Source organism: Pseudorasbora parva, chromosome 18, assembly GCF_024679245.1.
Source record: "Pseudorasbora parva isolate DD20220531a chromosome 18, ASM2467924v1, whole genome shotgun sequence".
Taxonomy (NCBI): Eukaryota; Metazoa; Chordata; class Actinopteri; order Cypriniformes; family Gobionidae; genus Pseudorasbora; species Pseudorasbora parva.
Genome location: NC_090189.1, coordinates 12,575,169 through 12,602,852, shown reverse-complemented (window position 1 = coordinate 12,602,852; position 27,684 = coordinate 12,575,169). Strand labels below are relative to the sequence as shown.

General features: G+C 38.3%; 2 protein-coding genes across 2 annotated transcripts; one reads left to right on the top strand and one right to left on the bottom strand.

Moving 5' to 3' along the window:
- The first annotated feature begins 953 nt into the window (after nt 1-953).
- On the top strand, nt 954-23,774 carry rhobtb3 (Rho related BTB domain containing 3). Its single transcript, XM_067423603.1, has 12 exons — nt 954-1,590; nt 2,639-2,876; nt 3,080-3,272; nt 6,335-6,492; nt 8,967-9,075; nt 12,182-12,568; nt 16,024-16,133; nt 18,565-18,667; nt 19,085-19,258; nt 21,355-21,521; nt 22,964-23,060; nt 23,638-23,774. Coding segments are annotated over exons 1-12 (1,857 nt in total). The 5' UTR covers nt 954-1,588; the 3' UTR covers nt 23,757-23,774.
- glrx (glutaredoxin (thioltransferase)) lies at nt 23,408-26,356 on the bottom strand. The gene is made up of 3 exons (XM_067423602.1): nt 26,065-26,356; nt 25,643-25,758; nt 23,408-23,771 (listed from the first exon to the last, which is right to left on the bottom strand). The coding sequence occupies exons 1-2, from the start codon at nt 26,266-26,268 to the stop codon at nt 25,645-25,647; spliced, it is 318 nt and encodes a 105-aa protein (XP_067279703.1). The 5' UTR covers nt 26,269-26,356; the 3' UTR covers nt 23,408-23,771; nt 25,643-25,644.
- Nucleotides 26,357-27,684: the final 1,328 nt, after the last annotated feature.

The following is a 27,684-nucleotide window of genomic DNA, read 5'->3' as shown; positions in this document are numbered from 1 at the left end:
AAAATACAAGGCAAATACAGAAAAACATTAAAGGTCAACATACAGCGCAAGTCATAGTCCTATATGAAATTATAATGAGAACATCAATATAATTGTGTGCTTATAGGACATGCGGGGACTTTTGTTTAATGGGGAGGCTTTTGTTTTTGTGATCAGGCTCTCAAAAATAATATAAAATTTTGGATTTAGATTTAGCTGCCAATATATCTGTTATCGGCTTTCAGATGTATAGAATTATCGGTTATCCGAATCGGCCATATATATATACATATATATATATATAAAACATATTTATATACACAGTATATGCAAATATTTCATAAATATATACATGAATGTGTACATATTAATTATACACAGTACACACATAAATGTAAACACAAACTTCCATTTTAGATTTGACAGCACTAATATATATATATATATATATATATATATATATATATATATATATATATATATATATATATATATATCTCTATATATATATATATATATATATATATATATATATATATATATATATATATATATATATATATATATATATATAATCTGAAAAAAGAATCCTCCAGTCCAAGTAAACAAATATGGAATCTAATCAATGTTTATATCATGAAATAAAAGCCTATTATTACCACTGCAATCTTTTATTAGTGGTTCATTGCCTTGAAAGCCTATAATATAGATGTAGGGTCAGTGCACGCTTCCCACTCGCGTCATGCAGTGGTGTCAGCATGCAGTATGTCTAATTAGTGTTGTTTGTGAAAGCAAGGCATAAATATGATTATCTCACACCCAAAGGGCCACTGAGTGCCCCTACGGGCCCCTGCCATGTCTCAGCTCAGGCATGGCCATGGGCTCTTTTGACTTTTTATAGTGTACTGAAGGACTGTGTGGGGCTCCCAGGGGCCCAGAGCTGGTGATTTGCACCAGCGAGCGTGATATGCTTGTGAAAATCTGTAGTTGGTTTTGCACCTGATTGAGCTTGCAGTGAGACTGCATTTTATTTGTTGGGAATAACAGCCAAAGACTCTGTAATATCATGTATTAATGACAGAAAGTGCCATTGGTTTGAACAGACAAGACAGCAGAGGCACAGCACTAACACGACCAGCCTGTGTGCGGTGTGGACAGCAAGTGTCCACGTCCGTCCGACCGTTTGCTGAGTCAGGAGGCACCCACTCGCGCTGGTCTTTCGGATTTTCCTCTATATTCTTATCTCATTGACACATGAGCTTTGATGTTATGCTCAAGTGACGTCTGGTTCCAGGGCTCAGATCGCGCCATGCGTCCCGGGAAGCGCCGGATCTCTGTTTTCGTTGGAGTATGAACTTGTTTCTTCTAGCGCAGGATCCACTGGATCTTTTCTGCCTGGATGTGTGTTTACAGCCGGATCATTGCGCGCCTGACACTCTTTCACTTTTACAGCGCGTGTTTAATGAATGAACCGTTCGCTTTTTCATTCTGCTGACGGATTGTACCGTGTCCGACCTTCATTGCGGAAAACAGCCGGAGACTGATGTGAAAGCCCGCCGCTGAAGTACGTGCTCCACGAGCCTTGTTCCAGCAGACGGCTGTTGTGATCATGTAAGTATGCATATGATTCATGCTTTGCCATGACTGAAGCCCCAATAGCGCAAAATTGACAGTTATGCTACAGTACTCTGACATAAATATCAACGCACTGTAACTGTTACTGTGCATTGACATTTGCACGCATGCATCTGCGTGCAATAGCCTAATAATAACAACAATAATTATATATAGGTATAGATAAAGATAAATAGACGTATACTATAATGATGTGTAGCCTAATGTAGGCTATTAGTCACACTATAATATGCAAATATTAATGCAATAAAACGTGCAATAATGCAAGCCATTTTGGGCTCTTAACTGTTATTATTACATTTTGTCCCGGTCCCTGCATATTTTAGCTATGACCCTGCTCACCAAAAAATAAAAATTAATCTTTGTAAAATTGTACCATACAATGTCTTATTTAATATAGGCTGTACTTATTCTCAATAATTTGTTAATTCACTTATCTTTTTTTCTTTTTTATCTTTAACTTTATTTAACAGTAAAATTATATATTTATCTTTAACATATATTTTTTTCTGTAACAAATTACTAAACAAAACTATATATATATATATATATATATATATATATATATATATATATATATATATATATATTATATATATATATATATATATATATATATATATATATATATATATTATATATATTATTATATTATTATATATATATATATATATATATATATATATATATATATATATATATATATATATATATATATATATATATATATATATATATATATATATATATATGTATATATATAGCTTCCTCAACTGTTTTTGGGTAATTCATAGTGTTTACTCGCAAAAGCCATACATTTTACAGTATTTTACAGTTTTTCACCATATATGGTAAGTTAACTTAGCTACAGTTAACAAATTAGCAGGGTATTACTTTAGCATTTTTAGAGTTTCTTTGAAAAATGTACAGTGTAGAGAGAGTTAGTGAATGACTGTATGAATGCTGTGGGCTGTGACTGCTTATATAAAGACAAACGGTTGGATTGTAATTTAAACCCCTGCAGGTCTATACACATAGTGGCCCTTGGTAGTGAGTGTCCTGGAGGCGGTCCTGGGGATGAGACGGCCGGCCCGGGACAGATCCAAAGTGGTTTGTTGTGGAGTTACCTGGGCCACGGAGCTCGGGAATTAGATCCAAACTCCATGACGCCATCAAGGCATCCCCTGAACCCTGCGTTTATGGAGTACCAGTCCAGAGTATTTGGGGATGTGAGAGTTATGGTGCGGGATTGTCCCAGCTGGGTGAGTAACAGAGTGAATGAGAGAGGGATGATGGGATTCGAAAGCAGGATTAAGATTTCTGCAGACTCCAGGAAGCGACTTGTTTCCGCCTGATTGGGGAATTTAGCGGCAGCAGTGATATCCATAAGCTGATTGGTGGAACAGATGCTAAGATATGCCCTCTCAAACACCCCAGGTCATTTCATCCTTCGTTTTTATCGCAGGACCTTTTGGACAGTGACTGGGCAAGCGTGCGGAGCGTTCTGGAGCAGGCCGACATCGTGGTCATTAAGTACTCGGTCAACGACAAACTGGCCTTTCAACAGGTCAGAAACGGCTATGCTCCAAGACTTCGCCCTCTTCTTCGGCACTGGGGTCTTCCTGTGATTCTGGTAGCCATTGGGGCGAGATTAAACGGTGAGACGTGATTGCATTCGTTTAGAGTTCATTTAATGTATTTTTCTCTATTGTGAAGTTTTAAAGAAAAATAAATGATAGTCAGCCTTTTGCAGAGCAGATGTGGGAGATGGACTTAATGGAAACTATTTAACTAAACTCTGGTTAAAAATTGGCTTATGGTTTTGCTTGTGGAATGTGAGCTTAACACTGTAAGCAGAGCAAATAATGTCAAGTAGTAATGATGGAATGCATTTAAGCCTAATTACTTTATGTCAATCAAAGTATTAGACACTTGAATTGACTTTTAAATGACAAAATGCAACATTCAATTCATTTAAATGGAGGAAACAGGAACATGGCTATGCATGCTACTGCGATTTGCGGGACCAATATAAATTAGTGTTAGTATATTGATAGTATAAAGAATATAAAGGAATAAAACGCGAACAGCATGCGCTAGTGGCAAACAAGAAGAGCGAGATGAAGCGCATTTGGGCAGTTGTGGTTTTTATGTGCACTGAAAGAAATAGGAGAATAGGGACATGGACATGGAGACTTGGCATGTTTTGGCAAATGGAAATTGAGGTAGGCCTAAGTAGTTCCATGTCGTGTTGATAAATAAGCCACTTTATGTTGCATTTTTATTGGCTAGTCAGTAGAAGTAGTAAGTCGTAGCAGCAAACACACTGTGAGAGGATCATGCTACATTTCTAACACTGTCCGAAAATGATCGCAGGCTATCATTGGTCACAAGACCGTGACAATGGGCATCTCTGAACCTCTCTCATAGTACGATGTAGGACAGAAATCGCCATGATTGACTGTCTGGAACAGCCCAAAGTCGTACAACTGGGCATAACTGATCTTCAAAAGCACATGCTTCAAGGAAAAAGAAAAAGTCTGATTGCGCTGAGATTTGGCACTCTTTTGATGTGCTGAGCGCGGTTGCGCCGTGAGTGTTTGTTGAATATGCTCATAGGTAAACATTTATAGACTCAAAGCACTTAGACCACAGATTTGGCTCCATTCGCTGTAAAAGCGGCGGCTCTCTGCTCACTGCATGACCTTTGAGATGTATAATTCATCAAGATGTGATTCCATCCAGCGACATCATTCATCCCGGAAGGATAATGGAGGAGGGACTAACACGTTGCAAGAAGCTCCTGTAGGGCAGGCTTTTTTCGAACTGGGGTTTGCAAGTTGATGAAAAACGAATAATTAAATAATAAAAATGTAAAATTATAAATAAAACACTTACTTAGGGTGTTGTTATGAGAGTTGCTGGGTGGTTTCTTACAAGTGGGGATCATACGTTCGATCACTTAGAAAAACAACAAGCATGCATGTATTACAAACTGCGCAGAATGAGTTATGCACAAAGTTTAAAGGAATAGTTCACCCAAAAATAAAATGTTGTCATTATTTACTCACCCCCAAGTTGCTCCAAACCTTTCTTCTGCTGAACACAAAAGAAGGTTTTGGTAGGCACTACTTATATACACTGTATAAAAAAAAAATGGGGCACAAGGCATTTCTGTAGAATTACTGGATAATGTACTGGCAAAAAATTACCAGTAAATTTTCTGTTTTCATTTTTTTTTACAGTGTATGAAAAAAAAAATGACTGTGGAAGTCAATGGAGGCCATCAACTCATTGTCATTCTAAACCTGTATGACTTTCTTTTTCCTGTAGCTACGTTTACATGCACCCAAATTATCCGTTTGTAATCAGATTGATGGCTCAGTCGGGTTGAAAAGCAGCCATTTAAAAACCTCAGTCGATCCAATTAAGCTCGATATGAATGAAATTTCTATAAGTGGTGTAGACCTGGAGTGTAGGAGTGGTGTAATCTGATCAGCCGTGAACAAAATAAGCATGTAAACACATGAATCTGACTATTTTCTTAATCAAATTCAAAAATACCTTGCATGCATTCATACGCACGTGTACATATGCATTATGTCAGACAAATGTTCATATGTTTATTATCTCCTGTCTTACAAACTGCTCAGTGGATGAGCCTGTATATTTACTTAATATTTGCTAAAATCCTCTTCTTTGTCTTTTGAGATATGTCTTCAGTTCAAGGCAAAAATTCCCAATAATAATTATGCTCACAGCAGCAATAGTGACATTCTCACGGCTCTGGACATGCGCTGAAGTTTTGCAACATTCAGGGTTCATAAAATAACTTTTAGAAGCTTAAATTGAATTGGATTTGTTCTGACCCTCATGCCTTTCGATATATATCTTTTTTTTTTTTAGTTCTACAGAAGAAATAAAGACATATGCAGGGTTGAGTTGACGACATGAGTTAAGCAAATAAAGACTGAATTTTCATTTTTGGATGAACTATACCTCTAGGACTTTGTTTATTTCTAGTATAAGTATGAGCAATAGTAATATGGCAGTGAATTTGTTCCATGATAATCGTGCTGTATTTCCCATTGCTCAGTCATAGAGAGACCCGAGGCAAAATGAGAGTGTAAACATGGCCAAAACATGCTCACACAGTACATCTTTTTCCATTTCTCTGGGGTTTTTCTTTTATCGGCTATAGTGATTCATACCTCTTCTCCTGCCTGTGCCCTGCTCACGTCTTTCACTTCCACTCTTCCATTCTCACTCCATCTATCTCTCTCTCCATTTAGCTGTCTTTTCTTGCTATCATTTTACTGGCTCTTCTTTTCCCTGAGGCATTCACCCTACTGGCCGGCCAACTCCTCTTACACACACACACTCACATACACACTTTGTTTTTATCCAGCTATCCTGCTCTCTCATTCTGACACTGCCACTCTCTCTCCACCCGTCCTCACAAACACATACTGATGTTTAAATTTACGCTGGTATAAACTTGAGCTGGCATGCGTTGTTACGTAATAAAAACTCGGATTCCGTCGCTCCATATGTCTGCCAGTTGACATGGCTCTGAATGTTATGTACTCTCTGTCAGTACGAGTCTAGATGTTTGCCTGCTTTATTTGGTCCCTTGCTCTACAAATGTCATTTGTGCTGTGCATCAGTAATACTTTTGCATATGCATGTTTTTATTGTGTTTCCCACTGTCATCTTCCAGATGAAGGCCCGCCGTGCACATGTCCTCTGTGTGCATCCGACTGGAGCAGCTGTGTGCCCCACAGTGAGGGGCTCCAGCTGTCCAGGGACCTGGGGGCCACTTACCTGGAGCTGCCCTCTCTGAACAACTTTTTTGTGGGTCGTTACTTTGGCAGTGTGGTAAGTGTCTCTTTCTCTCTTAATCATTGTTAAGAAGTCTCATTAGTATGCAGAGGAACTGTATTTGAGGTTTAGTGGTTCCGGGCTGGTAACCATAAGGTTGGATGTTCAAACCTAGTAAGGGGTAATTTATAAACTCCATGCCTGGGGTGAAACATAAAACCCATTCATTACCACTGAGACCTTTGATCCCCGGTTGCTCCAGGGGACTGTAATAAGTGTACTGTAAGTCATTTTGGATAAAAGCTTCTGCTAAATGGCTAATTAGAATTTATATTTTGGGAGCGTTTAAGGTTTGTCAACAGTATCTATGACAGGGCTATTCAAATCTTATCCTGGAGGGCCAATGCAGTGCAGAGTTTAGCTCCAACCTTAATCAAGCACACCTGTAAATGCTAATCAATGTCTCCAGGATCATTAGAAAATCACAGGTGGGTGTGTTTGATCAGGGTTGGAGCTAAACTCTGCAGTGCATTGGCCCTCCAGGGTAAGATTTGAATAGACCTGATCTATGACATACAATAAGGAGGCAATCCTTTTCTTATTCTTATGCTTGTAAACACATGCAAATCATGTTTACAGAAATATGCTCTTACAATGGAATTCTATGGGGCAAAGCATTCTGGAAAGAACCCTTAAAGGTGCACTATGTAGTATTTTTGCAGTAAAATATCCAAAAATCACTAGGCCAGTGTTATATATTTTGTTCAGTTGAGTACTTACAATATCCCAAATGTTTTCAACTATTTGTAAATTGTGAGAAAATTGCTATTTTAATTGAAAATTGATAGAAAATTGCCGAAGCAGGTTGGAAATAAACTTTGCAGGACAGCGGGTCCCCAGGAGCAGGGTTGAAGACCTCTGCTCTAGCTAGCTGATTAAAGGCTGCAACATACTCCGCAAGAACAGTTAAAAAAGTTCTCGCTCCCAGGGCTGCGAGAAAAAAATGACGTCATTTTGTTCTCGCGGCCCAGGTTCGGAAGTTCTCGCGGCTTGTTCTCGACACATCGCCTGAGTAGAACTTTTTTCTTGCGGGTGTCCAAGAACTATTGTGTGATTGGTCATACATTTAAAGTGGGTGTGGTTAATGTGGAGAAACACAGATGATCGGCACCTGCTTTTCTCGTGAAGTATGAATGCACTGGCCAGAACGAACTTTGTTCTTGTTCTTGCCGCTTCGAGAAAACGAACAAATGTCTTTGATCTTGCAGAGTATGTTCCAAGCTATACAGTGTAAACAGAAATGGCGGTCTCTGTGCTTCTCACTCAGGGGTGTGTCTATGCTATAAGGGCAGATCATCAACAGTCATGGGCAGGGTTTACCTACTTTTATGTAGAAGTAGGGGGAAATCTAAAAACAGCCTGTTCTGAGAGACTGATAATGATTGATGAGGATTATATAAAAAAGTATTGGGTGGATTTTTACCATTATATACATTATTAACACACTGTGGACACATATCTGTGTTCAAATGAATTAAATATTAGTAATAGTCTGTCATTATCGATTTAAAGGTACAATATGTATGATTTTTGGATTAAAATATCCAAAAACAACTCAAATCTCAAATGTTTCCAAGAATGTTTAAATCCAGAGAAATAAGCAATGATGATGATGTAAACTCCAAATATATAAAATTATCCATAATCGGCCAATACTGATAAATGTTTAAAAAAATCCCCAGATAACAGTAGTGCATATGTATCATGCTTTGCTGTAATTTAATAATATCAATTAAGATGTGCACAAAATTGCAGAATTTGAACGAACGCTTATTTTACACAATATGTTATGGAAGCTGTTATGTGGGGCACACGCCATGCATTAATATATTCTCATCTCAATTTTCTTCATGTTAACATAACAAAAACTTGGTTTTCTTGTGATTTTGACATTATTTTCTTTTGATCTTGACATCATAAAAATGATTTACAGTAATAGTCAAAAGCCATTTACTCAAAAATCACTAAAAGTATTTTAAACAGAAAATGTACTCTATCCATTGACAAGGCTGACTTTCTTTAATCTGCCAATCTCGCCCCATAGATTTCCTCTGTAAGAACATAACTGTAAATACGATTTTAGTTCATTTTTATATATTGACAGCTGAATTTTTTTCTGTGGTACTGGTAATTGAGAGCATGTCACAGATGCTGTATTGAACATGTATAAAAACATTAAATTCATGTTTTGTTCAAATTGTATTCAAACTGTATCTACCTATGTTCACACTCAAACGGTCTAAATTAGTAACCTTAGTTTACTAATATGCACCTTTTACGGGTAGATTAGTAACAAAGTTGTCCTTTTAATGTTACTGCCTTAGCGAAAAGCTGTTGTTACCCCTAAAGGTAAAATTTTGCCACATTTTTTTGACAGTGCACTAAAATCTAGCTACAAATATCCCACCATATTTGGTGTCTGGATGTGATTGTGGTATGTTATTTACATGCTTGCCTTTGAATCCTTTCAGCTGGAGTACTTCATGATTCAGTGTCTGAAGCAGAAAGCCAAAGAACGGCCAGACAAACGGCGGGGTCACAGGCTTAACGAGCCCCGCCCCCCTCATTTGGACCAGCCAGGTTAGTGGCTGCTGAGATTTTACCTTATTATTATGTAGATTATATGTCTAGTGTTTGTTTTTAAAGTCATCCTCCCATTTTACTAAAGGATATTTAGGCATCTTTCGACTTGTCTCTTTCCCTTCAAACCTGCATAATTTTGGCTAATCTCACTATTAACGACTTGCAATTTGCTGGGCATCTTATCTCTGCAAACCACTCAGGCAGCATAATATGCACCAAATGGCAATATTCCTCAGTAACTGAGTCAATGTACTCATCTGCCGTTTAGATAAAGGATTGTCTGCTGAAGGCTAGCACTCTGTACAAGATGAGCATTGCTACCAGCACTGACACTTGGAAAGAGAAGCCAAAGCTTTCTGTAGTTTGTTGGTGTGGCTCCAGTACCACTTAGGCTCTTTTTATAGAGCACATGAAATAGAGCACATAAAATATGAAGGGTATTGAATCCTGGGAAACCATTGCTGTGGCCTCAAATGAATGGTTATGGACGCGTGCATAAAAGTACAGCAGTAATTTATCAAAAATGCGCCTATAATACAGACATGGGGAATAAATAACATCTGTTTGTTGTACTACTTCTTTTTAACGCCTGGTGTTAATATGCCCTTCGCTCACTTTTCCTGTTGCTCCCATCTTATTAAAGTATCCCTTACTAATCCTGTCTTCTCTGCTTTGCTTGTCTCATCACTCTTTCTCCACATTGTTTCCATCACACTAAAAAAATTCCTTACCTATCATCCTCCTCTGCTTAGCTCACTTTATTTCTCCCCCTCTCTCACCTATTCTTTTTATCTTCCTCATGCTCACATCCTTTTGTGCTCCCAGAACCTCCTTACAGGAAACAAATTAGCTCTTTTAATATCGCGCTTGTTTCTCCTAGACAGCATTTCATTTCAATTGAGCAGTTGTGAGCAAAACTGAACACACGCAATTATACATACCTTGAAAATGCTTTGGAAATAGAGGTTTAGCATACTTGTTTCATCATACAATGATTTGGATTTTTCATACTATGATACATACTATGAATTTGTAAATATTATTTTGAATTCTCATTTGAATGTAAACAAGTAGAATTAAAAAGGAAAAAATCATTTAACTGATTTATAAAAGCACAAGCAACATTACATTTTTAGATTACTAACTCACCAGGATAATATACATCCAGCTAGTTTGTTATTGCAGAATAAACCCCGACAGAGTGATCAGGATCAGTCTTGCGTCACTCTAAGGGGTTCGTTTTTTATGGATGTCCATTATCCCGCTTGTTACACAGCTTCTTGTCTCAAGTAAATTAGACACAAAATATTGTCTTGAGTTTAAATATTTTATTAGCTCTTCCGCAAAGAAAAACAGTTCCAAACTGCTTTAGGCCTTTATCTATTGCTGAAAAAAAATATGTTTTTACCATTTATGTTGTAATTAATGCTGAAAGGGATAGTTCACCCAAAAATGAAAATTAGCCCATGATTTACTCACCCTCAAGTCATCCTAAGTGTATATGAAATTCTTCTTTCAGACGAATAAATACGGAGTTATATTTAATAAGTCCTAGCTAATCCTAGCTTTATAATAGCAGTAGTTGTAGCAGTAAAACAATGCAGCTGTTCGTCAAATAACGTGCTCCACATGCCCCTTGGGTGGTTAATAAAGAATTTCTAAAGCAAACTGATGCGTTTGTGTAAGACAAATATCCATATTTAAAAGGTAACCTCCCCCAGTTTCTGTTGAAGCTAATACGGAAGTAACTTAAACTGCAATTCATCGACTAACCACTAGGGACAGGCTCCAGAAGGGAGCAGAATCTCATTGAGCCCCATGTTAAAATTCCCAACTTTACAGCAGAAAAAAAACATGTTTACAGCCTGGTACAATTTGTGGTTTTGGTCTATACGGCTAATTTTGCCCTTCGTAACTGTGAGGGGGGTGAATTTTTTACAACTTTTACAATTCTTTACATTATATACACCCTTAAAGTTCTGCATAATTAAGGGTGTGGTCGCTTTGAGTGACAGGTGGATAGCCGTTTATCTGCCGTTAGTCATCGCGTCCCCTAAGCTCCGCTCACATCCTGCCTCTTTGCCCATTTTCTGTTATTCGGTCTTGACATGCGATGATGCGCCGTCAAGATGGCAACGGCCAGCTCGTCCCTACTTGCTTCAGAACAGCTTATCTGAATCCTATTGGTGACGTCACAGACACTACGTCCATATGGTACCAGTCTATGGTAACTGATAGCGTTTTTGAACTGCAGAGGCACTTTCAACACTTTTCCCATAAACTGAATACGGAAGGCGATCTGCTGAAACTTTACTTCATAAAGTTTTAAATATATTGCACAAACTCATCGATTTGCTTCATAAAGCCTTTATTAACCCCCCGGAGCCGTGTGGAGCACATTATTTGATGGACGGATGCATTTTTATCGATTAAAAAAACTGAACAACAATCACTGCCATTATAAAGCTTGGATTAGCCAGGACTTTTTAAATATAACTGATTTTATTCATCTAAAAAAATAATGTCATATACACCTAGGATGACTTGAGAGTAAATTATGAGTTAATTTTCATTTCTGGGTGAACTATCCCTTGAAGTCTTCCATTGTAACCTGTGGTGCTAAAGTGTTTTTCAACATTACATTTCACAATATTACAGTTTTACTGTATTTTAGATCAAACAAATTCTGCCAAGACACCAAAGTCTACTATCAAAAGCTAGAGATTTCACTTTGAACTAATTTCTAAACTCTATATACTTACTGCATGTCAACAGCCGTCTCATTTGTGTCTATTTCAAGGTATTCAAAGAAAAACTTCTGAGATCTGAAGTTGATGTATGAATGAATCAGACCCACATTTAGTCTCCTGAGCTGTGTGTTACGACAAAAGTCACAACACAAAGAGGTCACTTCACAAGACGGGTTTCAATAAAGAAGTCTAGGGTCAAAATATAAGATAATAATAGAAGATGGCAATACAAACACAAATTAATAAACAGTTGGAAATGGGGTTTGTGGAGATGTGGAAACAAAATGGGAACACAAAAAGAGCAACATCTGAGCAATAAAGCTGTTCTATAACATCATCTCCATGTCTTCCAGCGCGTCTTCCCCCGGTGAGAGTGGAGGAGTCCAGCTTCTCTCAGGACCTGCAGTGGCTGCTTGAACGCGGCGTTCAGTTCGCAGACGTGGCGTTCTACGCGGGGGAATCTGGGAAGGAGCTGGGCTGGGCGCACGCGTCCGTTCTGTGCGCCGTCAGCCCATACTTCAGACAGCTGTTGGTGGGACGGCAAGCCTGGGAAAGGCCTGTCTCGCGCTGCAATTGTAGGGAAAGAGATGGCCCCCACTCGCTTTTGTCCACCTGGGATGGAGGCGTAGATGATCTACCCAGAGCAGACGGGCACCCTCCTGGACACCTCTCACGGCTGGTTGTGAAGGACCCGCTGCTGTGTTTATGCCTGTGGGAGACGTTAATGTTTCTTTACAGAGGTGAGAGAGAACGTGCACTGCTTGCAATATTAAGGCTGATGTTGTTCAAGGCAACTGCTGTTGGATAAAGCTGCAATATATTGATATTTTCATAAGAAAAAAAGATCTCTAGTAAATCAACTATTTCTGTTAGATGAAAATTAGATTAACTGGAGATCAAATGGTGACCAACTTGAAAAAATACACTAGTAATCAATGTGAATGTGAATATTTTAAATCAATTTTAATTATGAGAACCTGATTCTCCTGAGCTATTAAAACACTAGTAATCATATAACACATTTTAATATTTTAAATACATTTAAAATATGTATTTTTATTTTATTGACTGAGTGAGAACCTAATTTTCCTGAGCTATGGCATTATTTTTCTTTATTATTTTATTTTGTTAGAGAATCTAATTCTCCTGAGCTATGAAAGAACTCATTTCCTCTGGGTAGAGCTTCTTTTATTGCTGGCATGCCGGCGGCGTTTCTTTTTCCATGTTCAATCCTGTCACAACCGTAAATATGAAGCGAGATTAGCATTATTGGAGAAAACAGTTTGAAAATGCTTCCTCAGTTCTGCTGGTTTAACTCGATTGAGTTACGGTTGAAATTTTCTCACCCATTCTCTGCCTCATCTCTTCAGCTCTGCGATTGTGTTTTCTTTTAGATTAGAAAGGAAGGATTTTATAGGATGGTTTTAAAATTAAAATGGATTTAGTTCGGAGGTTGTTTGTTTGTGTCTGAAGGCCTGTCTGATTTCTGGTTCTCTACACGTGCCTGTATGACGGCAGTCCGTTCTTTGAGACCCTGGAGCTGTGGGGCTGATTACCATGGTTGGGAGGACAGAGAGATCTGTGTGTATGTGTGTGTGCGTGCCTGTTTTTCTGCTTAAGTGTGTGTGTGTGTGTGTGTGTGTGTGTGTGTGTGTGTGTGTGTGTGTGTGTGTGTGTGTGTGTGTGTGTGACTGTACATGCAGATGAGAAAAATGAAAGCGAGAAACCAGAGGATGTATATAATTATGTGCAATATATACTCAGCAGAAAAAGAAAGAAGAACCACCCCCAGCTAATTTCTTTACATGTATAAATATTTGTATGAACATAAAAAGATTTAACAACTGAGACTGAACACTGAACAAATCTCACAGACATTTGACAAACAGAAATGGAATAATGAGTCCCTGAACGGAGCGGAGGTCAATATCAAAACGAGCAGTCAGTATCTGGCTGCTTTAAGTCCTCATTGCATCTCATCTTCATGGATGGCAGGACACAATAGGTTACACGTGGTTTGGTTTTGCAAGGACGATCAGCTGTCCTTCCTGTCTCCCTGTAGCACTGTTTTAGGTGTCTTAGATTACATTTCAGTTTATTGCTCTGTTCACATGTGCAGCTCTCATGCACGCTGCTGCAGGACCCTGGGCATTTTTCTCCTGGTGTTTTTCTATAATGTGAAAAATTAGTAGAAATAATTAGGCACCATGTGCCTCTATAGAATGTTTTGAGTTAATGGTTATGGTCAAGTGCAAGTCATATTTTACCCCAAATAATTTTGAATTATGTTTTGCTCAAATAAAATGCTGACTGGTTGGACCATTAAGACTATTGCTTTGTGACATTAAAAGAAAGAATTAAAAAAATTCACAACAATTAAGCAAAATTCTCATTACCGTAATGCAATAATAAACAAACAGCGATTTTTTTTATTTATTTTATTAAATAAATCAATACAAAGCCTCTATTTACCCCAAATTCAATATAAAAAATATGTTTCGCTTAAATAAAAGGTTGACTGTTCTTAGGCTAATAAAACGTTTAGCATTGAGACAATATTTATGACATTTAAGTAAATACATGAATAAAATCCTCAATGCAGTGCAATAAATAAATTGCAAAAATTTATATTTTAACATAGTATTTGTTAAACGGCCTTAATTTAATACATTATTTTAGAGTAATTTACAGTACGGACTCAAATAAAAGTCACTACAATAATAGAAAACACTAAACTAAACAAAAAATTAAGGTAATTATGGACTCATTATGTACTGAGGATTACACTAGGCTCCATATTTTGCGCATTACGTAGACTGGAGGTTTCTTTTTCAGAGATAGATATATATATAAACACACACACATACAATATTACTGACATCTAGTGGTGTAAATACAGCATCGCGCAAAAGCAAACATTTTCAGTTACCTTTGTTGTTGTAGAAATGTGCTATTTCACGGTATGCCATGTTTATTTCATTCTGTGAGCTGAAATGTTGTAAATAAAAAGGTTACCAAAATAAAGAAAGTAGAATTCAGCTGGTCATGTGATCTCAATATGGCCGCCTCCCAGAGCTGCACTCCATGTGAATTAGAACGGCTTTGTTTGGCCATCTCATGTGATTGTACTCTCATTTCTATGTTTAAACCTTTTTTAATGAGGGGAAATCACATAAAAATACCAATAAAGTAATGTCACAAAGCATTTTCTATATGAATTTTTTTTGGGGCTGAAGTGTATTCTGGATGTTTCTGAGGCGTGTTCTAGATGTTTTCATGACATTCACCCAAATACACAATTGTGAGTCAATGCTCGTATTAGCCCGCCACAAAATACATTCCTCATAAGCCGGGAATATTACCTCCCATTTGCCGTTCTTTAGCACCTCCGATGCAAAATGGAGGCTAAAAGGATGGACATGCATCTTAATCAGGAGGCTTTAACAATTCGGGAAACAGGAATGGATATTCTAGACTCATTTATCCGTGTGAGATCATGCTTAGAAGGTGAGAAGGTGAGGCTCATACTGATGAGACCATCTCACCCCACTGATATATAGTGTGATTTTGCGAAGGACGTTTTCATCCCGTGAGCCAAGGGCAGTCGTTGCATTAACAGAAATGATGCACAGAAAGTCATTGTACATGGTTTCTCTCGGATCAAATCCCACTCAGTCTGTCTAGACAGATTTACGAATAAGACTGGGTTAATATTACCTGAATTATGATGGATGAATTTTTTTATGTGACAGAAATGTGGTCTTCAACAGTTAATATAACAAGTTAAATATAAAAAATAAAATAATAATTTAATTTAAAAAATGGTTGTAGCTGTCACCAAGAAAAGAAAAAAATAATTCACAATTGAATTATGGAATTTCCATAATTCAATGGTGAAAGATGTTTTTTCTTCTTCTGAAAACAGCTGTACCACCACCTAATTTGTAGCATAGTAGCCTATATATCGAGAAGAGAATGCTGAGAAAAGGCTCTGACGGCCTTGTTTTTTTAAAAGTTATTTAACTGAATCCACCAGCCCTGAGAGCTTGAACTGTTAGTTAAACTCCAGCAGATCTGAGCAGCCAGTGTAAAAGGTCGAGATTTACTCCACAGTCAGCCGGAGAGCCAGTTAATGCATGTGCGAGCAGGATGTGTTCATGGGTCAGTGCGTGTTGGTGATGCTTATTCTTCGCAGGGGCCTGGGAATGGGAATACCTGGAGGAAGCCATCGCTGAAAAACTGAAGAACCCTTTAGCCGTGGCCCAGCTGATGGACAGGATACGCTCATTCGTTGGGAGAGAAAAGGTATCACTCTGACAGACAGGAGGCTGAATGGATCTATAGAACTGAGGCTGCATCCGAAATCGCATACTCTCTTGAGTAGGTAATTATTTTGAATAAGTACTTTGCGAGAGCAAAAAAAGTATGTTCTATATAGTATGAATGTGTGTAGTATGAATGTAATCCGGACTTACTACATCCACCGTGTTGTCATTATAATGTGACCTAACAGCATCAGTTAGGTCGCTTTCCTGCAATTCACATGTTCTCTACCGTGGCCTCATGAGATTAAAGTGTCCATTGGATGTGCAATTCAGAATCACGCCGCAAGTAGTAGGTCATCCGGATACTTTTTATCTGAGTACTGCGAATTTGGACATACACTTCTTTTGTCACATACTTGTCACGTTTTTTGCCTACTATATGAAAGGGAAGTATGCGATCTCGGATGCAGTTTTCGTTTTGCTGTATACTGACAACTTTTGGTGTGGTTGCAGCACTGAGTTTCTACCAATGCCAGAAATTCCATATTCTGGGATTTTATTATTATTATTCACCTATGAATTTATTCTGCAACCAAAAGTGTCCAATAATAAGTTACTGAGGTAATTAGCATTTTTTAATCTATTCTAGGTTAATACATTATAAATAATAATGATATTAAAATATAATTTATATTATTATAGGCGCGTGGGTAATATGATCAAATCATCTGGAAATACAAAACATTGGATAGTTTTCATTTAATAAATTAATTAAATATAAAGTTCAAATACTGAATTCAAATACTGAATTCTTTGATTAACATTATATTTTAAATGTTTTATGCACTGCGCAGATATATTTACATACTGCAAGACTGCACAATTTAAATATTAATAATACATACATATATATATATATATATATATATATATATATATATATATATATATATATATATATATATATATATATATATATATATATATACATACATGTATATACACTCACCTCAAGGATTATTAGGAACACCATACTAATACTGTGTTTGACCCCCTTTTGCCTTCAGAACTGCCTCAATTCTACGTGGCATTGATTTAACAAGGTGCTGAAAGCATTCTTTAGAAATGTTGGCCTATATTGATAGGATAGCATCTTGCAGTTGATGGAGATTTGTGGGATGCACATCCAGGGCACGAAGCTCCCGTTCCACCACATCCCAAAGAGGCTCTATTGGGTTGAGATCTGGTGACTGTGGGGGCCATTTTAGCACAGTGAACTCATTGTCATGTTCAAGAAACCAATTTAAAATGATTCAAGCTTTGTGACATGGTGCATTATCCTGCTGGAAGTAGCCATCAGAGGATGGGTACATGGTGGTTATGAAGGGATGGACATGGTCAGAAACAATGCTCAGGTAGGCCGTAGCATTTAAACGATGCCCAATTGGCACTAAGGGGCCTAAAGTGTGCCAAGAAAACATCACCCACACCATTACACCACCACCACCACAGTGGTAACAAGGCATGATGGATCCATGTTCTCATTCTGTTTACGCCAAATTCTGACTCAATGTAGAGTCAGAATCTTTGACTGAATGTCTCAACAGAAATCGAGACTCATCAGACCAGGCAACATTTTTCCAGTCTTCAACTGTCCAATTTTGGTGAGCTTGTGCAAATTGTAGCCTCTTTTTTCCATTTGTAGTGGAGATGAGTGGTACCCGGTGTGGCCTTCTGCTGTTGTAGCCCATCCGCCTCAAGGTTGTGTGTGTTGTGGCTTCACAAATTCTTTGCTGCATACCTCGGTTGTAACAAGTGGTTATTTCAGTCGAAGTTGCTCTTCTATCAGCTTGAATCAGTCGGCCCATTCTCCTCTGACTTCTAGCATCAACAAGGCATTTTCGCTCACAAGACTGCCGCATACTGGATGTTTTTTCCTTTTCACACCATTCTTAGTAAACCCTAGAAATGGTTGTGCATGAAAATCTCAGTAACTGAGCAGATTGTGAAATACTCAGACCCGTCTGACACCAACAACCATGCCACGCTCAAAATTGCTTAAATCACCTTTCTTTCCCATTCTGACATTCAGTTTGGAGTTCAGGAGATTGTCTTGACCAGGACCACACCCCTAAATGCATTGAAGCAACTGCCATGTGATTGGTTGATTAGATAATTGCATTAATGAGAAATTTAAACAGGTGTTCCTAACAATCCTTTAGGTGAGTGTATGATTTATTTTAATCTTTACAACTTATATTACATTTATGGCATTTTTATAAAATGCCAAATGCCATAATTGTAATAGTAGGGAAATTATTTATTATTACTGTTTCCATGTTCAAAATATATTTACATTTTTCCAGGGATTTGCATGGCTAACCTGGTTTCTCAATTATAAATGTTCAAGGTACTAACAGTATTCATCGCCTCAAATTGTGCACTGCAGTGTCGATTCGTTCTGGTTGCAGGCCCCCAGGGACACACCCACACCCCGCTCTCAACAAGGTCCTTTGACACTGGGAAGCCTTTTCAATTCCCCTCTGTACTCTGACGTCATCTTCATGGTGCAAGGCAAGAGTCAATGCTAACCCTGCATGTGCATGGACATGTAAACACACTATTATAATGTTACTGCTATTTATACACTATAATAGTAGTTAATAATATTTTGATTTAGATATTTTTATTTTAGTCTTTTTAGTTATATTATATTTTCATTTTGTCCTTTTAGTACTTCAATTTTGTATTAATTTATTTTAGTTAGTTGCTAAGGCAACATTTCAAATGATTTTTAATAGCTCTAATTTTAGTTAACAAAAACAACCCTGAAACACACACAGGCACGCACACAATGACACATTGATTCGGAGCTTAAAATGGCACTGTAAGTACAAGAGAAGGGCTTGTGTGTGTGTCAGTGCTCCTCTGTAATGCTTGACCCCATGCATGTAATTGTGTTTAAGAGGTCATCTGCACGTCTGGTTTCAGGAAGTGTGCTGCCAGCGCACAGAGCTGTGCTTGTGGCCCGCTGCGATGTTATGGCTGCCATGTTTAGCGGGAAGTACGCAGAGGCACGAAGTCGGGTGGTGCCGATTCACGGAGTTTCGTCTGATACCTTCTTAGCTTTCCTGGAGTACCTCTACACTGACACCTGCTGTCCAGGTAAGGATGTGGTTTTTAAGGCTTTTACAGGGGTCATCTGATGCTATCAACACAACCAACCTACAATGAAACAAATCCATTCACTCCTTTTTTTATCATCAAAAAGCCTAAACACTTTCAATAATCAAGCTGTTTTAATTTTCATGCTTTGCCCATGACCGCTGTCCCATATTCACAGTTGTACACTGTCCGCAAGTCAGCACTTCACATGTCTACAACGCCACATAGCAGAGAGGGGTGGGGTGAGCAGTAGCTCATTATCATTTAAAGAGACATGCACCGAAACAGGTCGCTGTGAACAGAGCTGTTTTTGAGGAGGTAAAAAGGGTATTGTTTTAACCAAAGTATGTTACAGACTTTACATGAAGACATTTAAGAATCATACCAACTTGTGGAAAACGGGCATCCGATGTCCACTTTAACGGGACATAATCAAAATGATCTGTAACAATGCAATACTATCACATATAAAAACATGTTTTACTCACATATGTGTGCTGCCTGCACCATTGCTGTCAGATCCAATATAGAAGGCACAGCATTGTGTTTTAATCTCAATATGTCTGCAAATCCAGTGTCGACCTGTGTTTTGCTTACAAACAATTATCTTGCTATCTTCAGCATGTTTATTGCTCGGTAACACGATTAGTTTAGCTCCACGAGTCGGTGGGCGGGGCTACAGTAGCAGCGCCACATGGGTGGCTTCTAATAAGTCATTGATTTGAGAGCTCTCGTTTACTGGGCCTGGTGTCTATAAAAGCTTTACATTTACTAATAAGGAAGTTTTTAGCTCTGAATCTTACAGGATATACTTTTACTAGCATGAACTTTTATTTATCAAAAGTTTAAGCGAAAGTTGATTTCTCAAATCATCACCCCTTTAAATAACAAAACCTACTGAAGAGATGTGTGGATCCTTCTCAAACTCACTTTCATTCCAATGTAAAGCCTACAGTGAATAAGGTCTATTGTCATCATTTAACACAAAAGATTGTTTTTGTCCACACTATGCATGACAAAAACAAAACAAAAAATGACATAACCCAAAAAAAAACATTTTATTTGGAACAACATGAAGGGTAAGTAAAGGATGACCGATATGTCAGTTTGGGGCAAACTGTCCCTCTAAATGCTCTTAGAAAATAGATTGTTTTTTTTTTTTTGGATGGTGATTGGTCAATAAAGTGTTTTGTGATTCAGATCTTAATCAGACTTAAAGGGATAGTTTGCCCAAAAAGGAAAATGTCATCGTGAACAAAGAGTTTCTTTCTTCTGCTGAACACAAAATATATTTTAAGAATTTTTGTACTCACTTTCATAGTAATTTTTTTCTACTATGGAGGTCAAAGTTTTTTCATTTGAGAGTGAGTAAAGGATGACAAAATGTAACATTTTGAAACTTTTTTTTTTTTTTTTTTTACATTTTTGTGGTAACTATCCTTTTTTACCTTGTACCAATGTCGGAGTATCAAATGATACATTAGAGAGGATGAATGTATGCATTTTACTTAAAAACCAAGAATTTGATACTGCTCAAAAACTTGGGCCTGGAAAATATTTTTGTTTATTTTTATTTTTTCAAATATGCTGATTTGGTGCACAAGAAATATTTTTTACCCAAGATTCCCTAATGAATTGTATTTGTTTACCATTTATTTAAAATAGAAATATTTTCTAACATTATAAATGTCTTTACTGTCACTTGTTAAATTAAAGTATTATTTTATTATGTTATGAGGTGTGAATGAAGGGGTGTCTCCTGCATGTGCCTAACAAAGGCCTTTTATATTCACTGTGTATGGAGTGTGACATAATCCAGATATTTCAATCACAGTGACATGCAGTGATTCAGTCCATATTTGTTTTTAAACAATGAAGGTTTAGTATGTCAGATTGCTTCACTCTTTCCGTCAGTTAGTGTGTGATAGAAGCTTTGCTGTCTATATCAAGGAAATTAAACAACACTGTTGAGAAAAAAAGATGCAAATGAAGACTGAGCTTGATTGACAGTGGGCGAATATGAGCAGAGTTTGATGGATGGATGGTGCAGGGAGAATCAAGAGGTGATTGATGACGGTGTGTGTCTGTGTGTTCAGCCAGTGTGTTGCAGGCCATGGCCGTGCTCGTCTGCGCAGAGATGTACCAGGTGAAACGGCTGCAGCACCTGTGTGAGGTGTGCGTGTGCGCGTACCTTCAGAACATGCCCAGTCGAGAGCTGGCGTCTACGGGAATCAGCGTCATTCGCTTACTGAAGAGAGCAAAGGTGAGAGGTGCATCATCTGAGGATTTTTTCAGAAGTAAATTTAAATTTTTCCGGGGGGGGGTGGGGGACAATCATTTGAATATACCACTGTATTTCTACTGAAACAAAGCTTAAAGCTACACTGTGTAACTTTGTTTATTCTTAGCTAAAAACACTTAGTTCTTTCAAAAATATATGTGCTCATTAATGTATATTTACTTCTTTCAAGTAATAAAGTATTTTCATAAGTTTATAATATGCCATTGAAAATACATACGGTTGAGGGTTCGAATGCCGGTCGCCATGTTGCCCCTCCATCTTGAAAGTACATTAGCCAAAGAGGGACATACCCATAAATTCAAGCTTCACTTTTCACGTTTTAACACTCGATGGCAGTCATGGACGAGGTCGAACTGGAAGCCATGTTAATCTTGGACTAAATCGTCCACCGTAGGAGTTCAAACGAAATCGGAATTGAGAGGAACAGAAACTAATATTCACTGGATGGTCTTATACCTTTACACCGCTAGATGGGGAAAATGTCACACAGTGTAGCTTTAATGCTAAATTGCTGAAGTAACCTTTTAAATCACTATTTTATGCATGCCAGGCCAGTAGTTGGCGATGTCACTTAGTTTACACAGAGATGACAATGGTATATTTAAAAAAGAAAATTCCCCTTTAAAACCCGTTTTTAAGAGTTTGCATTTTTAGGCCCCAAACCGCTGTTGCTTAGCCTAGAAATCTAGACGCACCCTAGCGGCAGCAAATCTAATCTGCCCGCGAGTGTCGTCTAGCAACTCTCAATACACTTCTGAGCTGTAAAAACCAAACTCTGGTCAGGCCAATCACATTGTGTATATAGTCAGTGGGCGGGGCTTAACATAATGACGGCAGAGTTGGGTGCTACTTAAAAATAAAGAAGCTGGCGAACGGCGGCCTTTCGAATCTTTCGACTCTGGGAGACTTGGAATTAAGCTTTTCTATGAGAAAAGAACGGTACTGAAATCATTCTTAATAAGGGAAGCTGTGTTCTGAGTTTTGCCGACCGGATACGTCGATCGTTTAATCTGTCAACTAGCGCCGCTTCACCTTCTTCGTTGCTCTGGTTGGTTGTAGCGCTATCTAATTGCGTGCAGAGGGAATTTGAAAGACAACTATTTATCCTGGCCCTCGGATTGAGCCCTGTCAATGGTGAGTTTCCAGAGTTTGATGTGGGTCTGGCTTGCAAGGCTAGCTGTTGCTGTGTAAACCGTTAAAACCCATAAAAGCAGCGTCCTGTAAACCGCCCCCCATATATTTACGTTTTATTTCTGTGCTTTATTTAAAGATTTTGGTTAAAAACTTAAACTTCACATTTTTTCACAAAAAAAGTAATTGGATTTTGCCGATCAAATGTTTTAGTAACGTAGTAAGCCATTTCAAATATACATTCTATCTGATATTTTGTTACTCTCTCATAGTGTCACAACGCTGACCAGCTATATGTATGGCTCCTCCATTTCATCGCCAACAACTACCTGATCTTCAGCCACAAGCCTGACTTCCTGGAGCTATCAGGTGAGCCACCCGCTTGACCACCTGGAAAAGGATGTTTAAGCGAATTAGAATTCATGTGCACACAATTATCTCTGACTGTTAACAAAAAACGGTCACCAGCACCCTGGGAGCGCTCCGAACAGCTGGTGCTGCAGACAAGCTCATGCAAATCACTACTGGCTTCTGTCGAAAGCTTTATTACGAAACACTGAGATCAAATGTAAGGTCACTTTTGAAGCGAATGAATCATTTTCACACCCTTTTAGTACATCCTGCCCTTCCGCACGCATTTGGCAAATAAATAAATAAATTAAAAACGGCGTCACCTCGTGAATTAGGAATTTGTGAGTCAATGAATACAACAAGCAAACGGTGACAGGAACATTTTTATTTTTCATCAAGCTCCCTTTAGGTTTTTAAAGCAACCTTATAATGAATGTCTTGATAAACAATTACATGATTTTCAGCCTACATTTCAGTTCTACATTTCGAAATCTGGTGGACGGATATAATACTCAATTTAAACGTATTGAAGGGTTGGGTTGCAGCAAATGTTGTCGCAATACTTTCCAAGTCCCGATGATGCTTTCTTTGACAGATGAGGAGCGTGAGCAGGTGGAACGGCTGCGCTGGCCTTCCAGAGGTTACCTACAGGAGCTCAGCGAGTACCAGCAACGCAGGCGGCAGATCCGCAAGTCTCGCTGCAGCATCATGTGACCCCTTCTTGACGCCCTACGGACCGCAAGGGAGGGCGAAAAACAAAGGAGGCAAAATGAAGATTCAGTTACATACAAGATGAAAGAGACCTTTGTTTGACCTCTGGGTTGATAGTGGATTCTGATGTACTGTATTTACACATGAACTTTGACCACTGACCCTGTGATATAAAGTGGACCGCTGTGAATTCTCACTGGATTTGAGTGGATCCTATGCGACGATGTCATATAGAGCCCATCTATGTGGATACTGTATCTTCTGTACAAACAATCACACCTGATTGGTGCAATAAACTTCCTCTGCGATGGATTAAAGTTAAACTCCAAAGTATTAAACAGGGTAGGGTCGACCTTATACTCTCTCCAGAGATATTTCACTCTCATGGTCAGCCATGTTTTGTCATGGTGAGATTTCTTCTTTCTTTATGAATTCAGTGGTTACTCCAGCAATATGACTTGAATAAACTTCAAATATTTATCCCCCCATGAGAATGATTTGAATTTGCTGCCAACTATTTTTGTAACGTGTACATCTGAGATTTTTATTTCATCTAATAACATACAAAGTATGCATCCAGCATGTGGATCGCCTGTTAGTGCAGTTGGTGTGGTCAACGTAGAGCCGATCCTGGCTGTCTTTAGTCTAGTCCAGTTATGTTGACCATCTCATGCTGAATAAAGACATTTTAGAAGGATGCCAGTTTGTTCTGAGAGTCTGTGACTTAAATCTAAACCTGTGGTTCTCGATGTCACAGGTCTGTCCTGATATGGTTGATGATGGGAAAAACAATAGAGTGGCACAGGTATGACGTCACTTTGTAGGCGAACCGACAGCTAGCGCCACACTGGTTCCCTCGAGAAAAACCTCAATAGGATTTTTCCACAGGCTTTTGGATTACCGCAAAAAACAAGCTCTGTGATCATCAAAAGTGTATAAACTTCAAGTTTTTTCCATATGTGATAACTATCTTGATGAACACAACTTTTATGAAATTAAGCCTAAATACAGTCTAGTATTTAATAAGTAAAAAGTAGTAAGTAAAAAGCTAAAGGTACGATATAAGTGGACTACACCACGGTCCCACGAATACAATGTCATCATAACTAAGCTTAGTCTTTCAGTTTTCATTACAAAACATGTTCACAGAACTTTTGAGTTAATCTATAAGAGCAAAATTATAATTATAATGAGGCTGTAAAGGAGGACTGAGCTTACCTTTTCAGCGTGATGACATTTAATCTCTTTGACAGCCTCTGGAGTACCATTTAGCAACCGCATTTTTCAAAAAACCGTAACAGCCTCAAATAGTGGAGTAATACTGGTTTATTGTATGTGGTATAATGGAGCGTCTTGAGCTTGTGTTCACCGCAGACTTTATTTCAGCCGTTTAACCAAAACCTACTCAAAAAACCTATTGACTTAAGGATGAGGGAACCGGAAGTGCTAAAATGCTAACTGTGTTTTGGCCTACAAAGGGATGTCATACCTGCACTACTCTTTAATATGCTACTGTAGTTGAAAGCTATGCATGTTAAAAGACAATATGAGCCCGACCAGGTTGATCAAAATATTAATAACTAATCTCAATGACATTAAACATTTTTATGGAGCCAGATTGTGTTAATGACATTAAAACAACACTGGAGCCAGATTGTGTTTAAATAAGAGGACACATATGTTTTGTGCTGACCATGATAGGTTTTGTGAAATGAGAATACTGGATGCTGAGAGAAAAGGCATTTTTTAAAAACATTTTAAGGATATTTTAGTGTACTATACACAACATTTGGCACTGGGACCCTGAAGCAAAACCAGTAAAGAGCCACTGGTGTAAATATGTTGTATATTGTCTACAGTATTTCATAAAGAAGACCTGTGAAGTATACCCTCACTGCAGAGATCCGATAGCTTGCAACATTCCTTTCAGTTCTCCAGAACGGTCAAGGCCTTCGACATCACTTCCTCCTCCAATACACTTTTCCCCAATGAAGACTCGAGGAACCTGTTGTACATGGAGGAAAAAAGCGGTGTAAATAAACGTAAAAAATGACCATGGAAATTAATAAAACATATAGATACTCATAAAGCATGTTTAAGTTGGAATATGGTACTTTGTTAAATAAATATCTGCAGTGATAGCCATGCACGTCTGCTGGTCATGCATGCTCTTTGGTGACTCAGCTAAAAATGAGCTGATTTAAGAAAATATTTTTTATTTTAAGCTCATAGAGTCACAAATCAAACTTTTTAGTAACTAGACTGTTATGAATGGTCTAATATAAAAATGTTCCATTGTAGAAGTACTCACGGTGCGCGCGCCTGTGATCTGTTGCAGATAGTCTTGTATACTGCCCATGTCACTGCGGCCGCTGATGTCGATCAAATCGAACTGGCCGTCTTTGAAGTTATACTTTGACAAAACATCCTTCGCGAGTACGCAGTAAGGACAGGACGGCTTCAAAAACACAACTACTTTGTCCCCCTTAATTTGCGCTTTAACGAATTCTGCCATTGTTCTTACAAGCACAGCTGGTCACCACTAGAGAAACCGAAACCTTTCTTTTCCGGGCTTTGTGAATCAGTTTACCTCAAGTGAAGTGACGTAAGTCGGGGGTGGCTCTTGACAGTATCCAACTCCACCTCTGTGGACCTTATGGGTAGCGATGGGGGGGGGGGGGGGGGGGGGGGGGGTTATATGGGTAGGTTAGGGTGTGTTTGGACCCGTCCAGCTCCGTATGTCCATCGAGAGGGAGCTGGACGTCAAGCTCATTCCATTGGCTCTGTAGTGAGCAACGTCTCGTTTACACCCTGAAGAGTAGGATTAAAATGAACCACACTTTGGTTACATTTAACAAGTTGTGTGTTGGAGCCAGGGAATCACTATGTATTTGTTTACATTTATTTTGAATTAATCGGGTTTTACTTTTGTTCACGGGTGTCTCCTTTTGCAACACAATGGCACGAAGTCACGAACCAATAGGATTTGAGTGTGGACTGTGAGAGTATTTCATTGGTTGGCTATATGAACCGGTACAACATTTATACATTACACCGATACATTTGAGTTTGTACTTACTGGTAAGTTTCACCAAAAATGACAATTCTGTAATTAATACCTCATGCCATTACAAACCCGTAAGACCTTTGTTCATCTTCAGAACATTAATTAAGACATTTTTAATGAAGCCGGAGAGCCCTAGCTCTGACCCATCCATAGACAACATCATCATTGCAACGTCCAAGGTCCAGAAAGGTAGTAAAGATATTGTTAAAATAGTCCATGTGACTGCAGTGGGTTAACCATAGTGCGATAGAGAGTGTTCCCGTGAACAGTGTCGGCCAATGGTAAGCCGGTATTCTTATGTAGAACTCAGAAGTGCTGCGCTTTATTTACTATGTCAACAGGACACTGACACAGAGAAGAAATTGTGAAAGTCGTTATTTTTGTTTGTTTTTTTTCCCACACAAAAAGTATCCTAGTCGCTTCGAAACATTAAGGTCGACTATTTTAACAATGTTTTTACTAAGTCTCTGCACTTAAATTTGTGTTCTAGAAATGAACGGTTTACGGGTTTGGAACGATATAATGATGAGTAATTAATGACAGAATTTTCCTTCATGGATGAACTAACCCTTTTAAAAAGTATGTTTAATATAGTATGAATGTAATCCATATGCACTACAGCCGCCATGTTGTCATTATCATGTGACCTACCAGCCTCAGTTGCATGGCTTCACATCCATTCATAATTCTCTACAGTAACTTCATGAGATTGTAAAGTGTAAATGCGCACTTCAGAATGTCGCCGGTAGTAGGTCATCTCGGGACCCGGGTTTTTCAAATTTTACCGACAGCTCTTCTTCTCCCCATATTGAGAAAAATCGAGAGTAAGTGCAAATATAGTTATTGTAGTTGTGAGCTACAAAA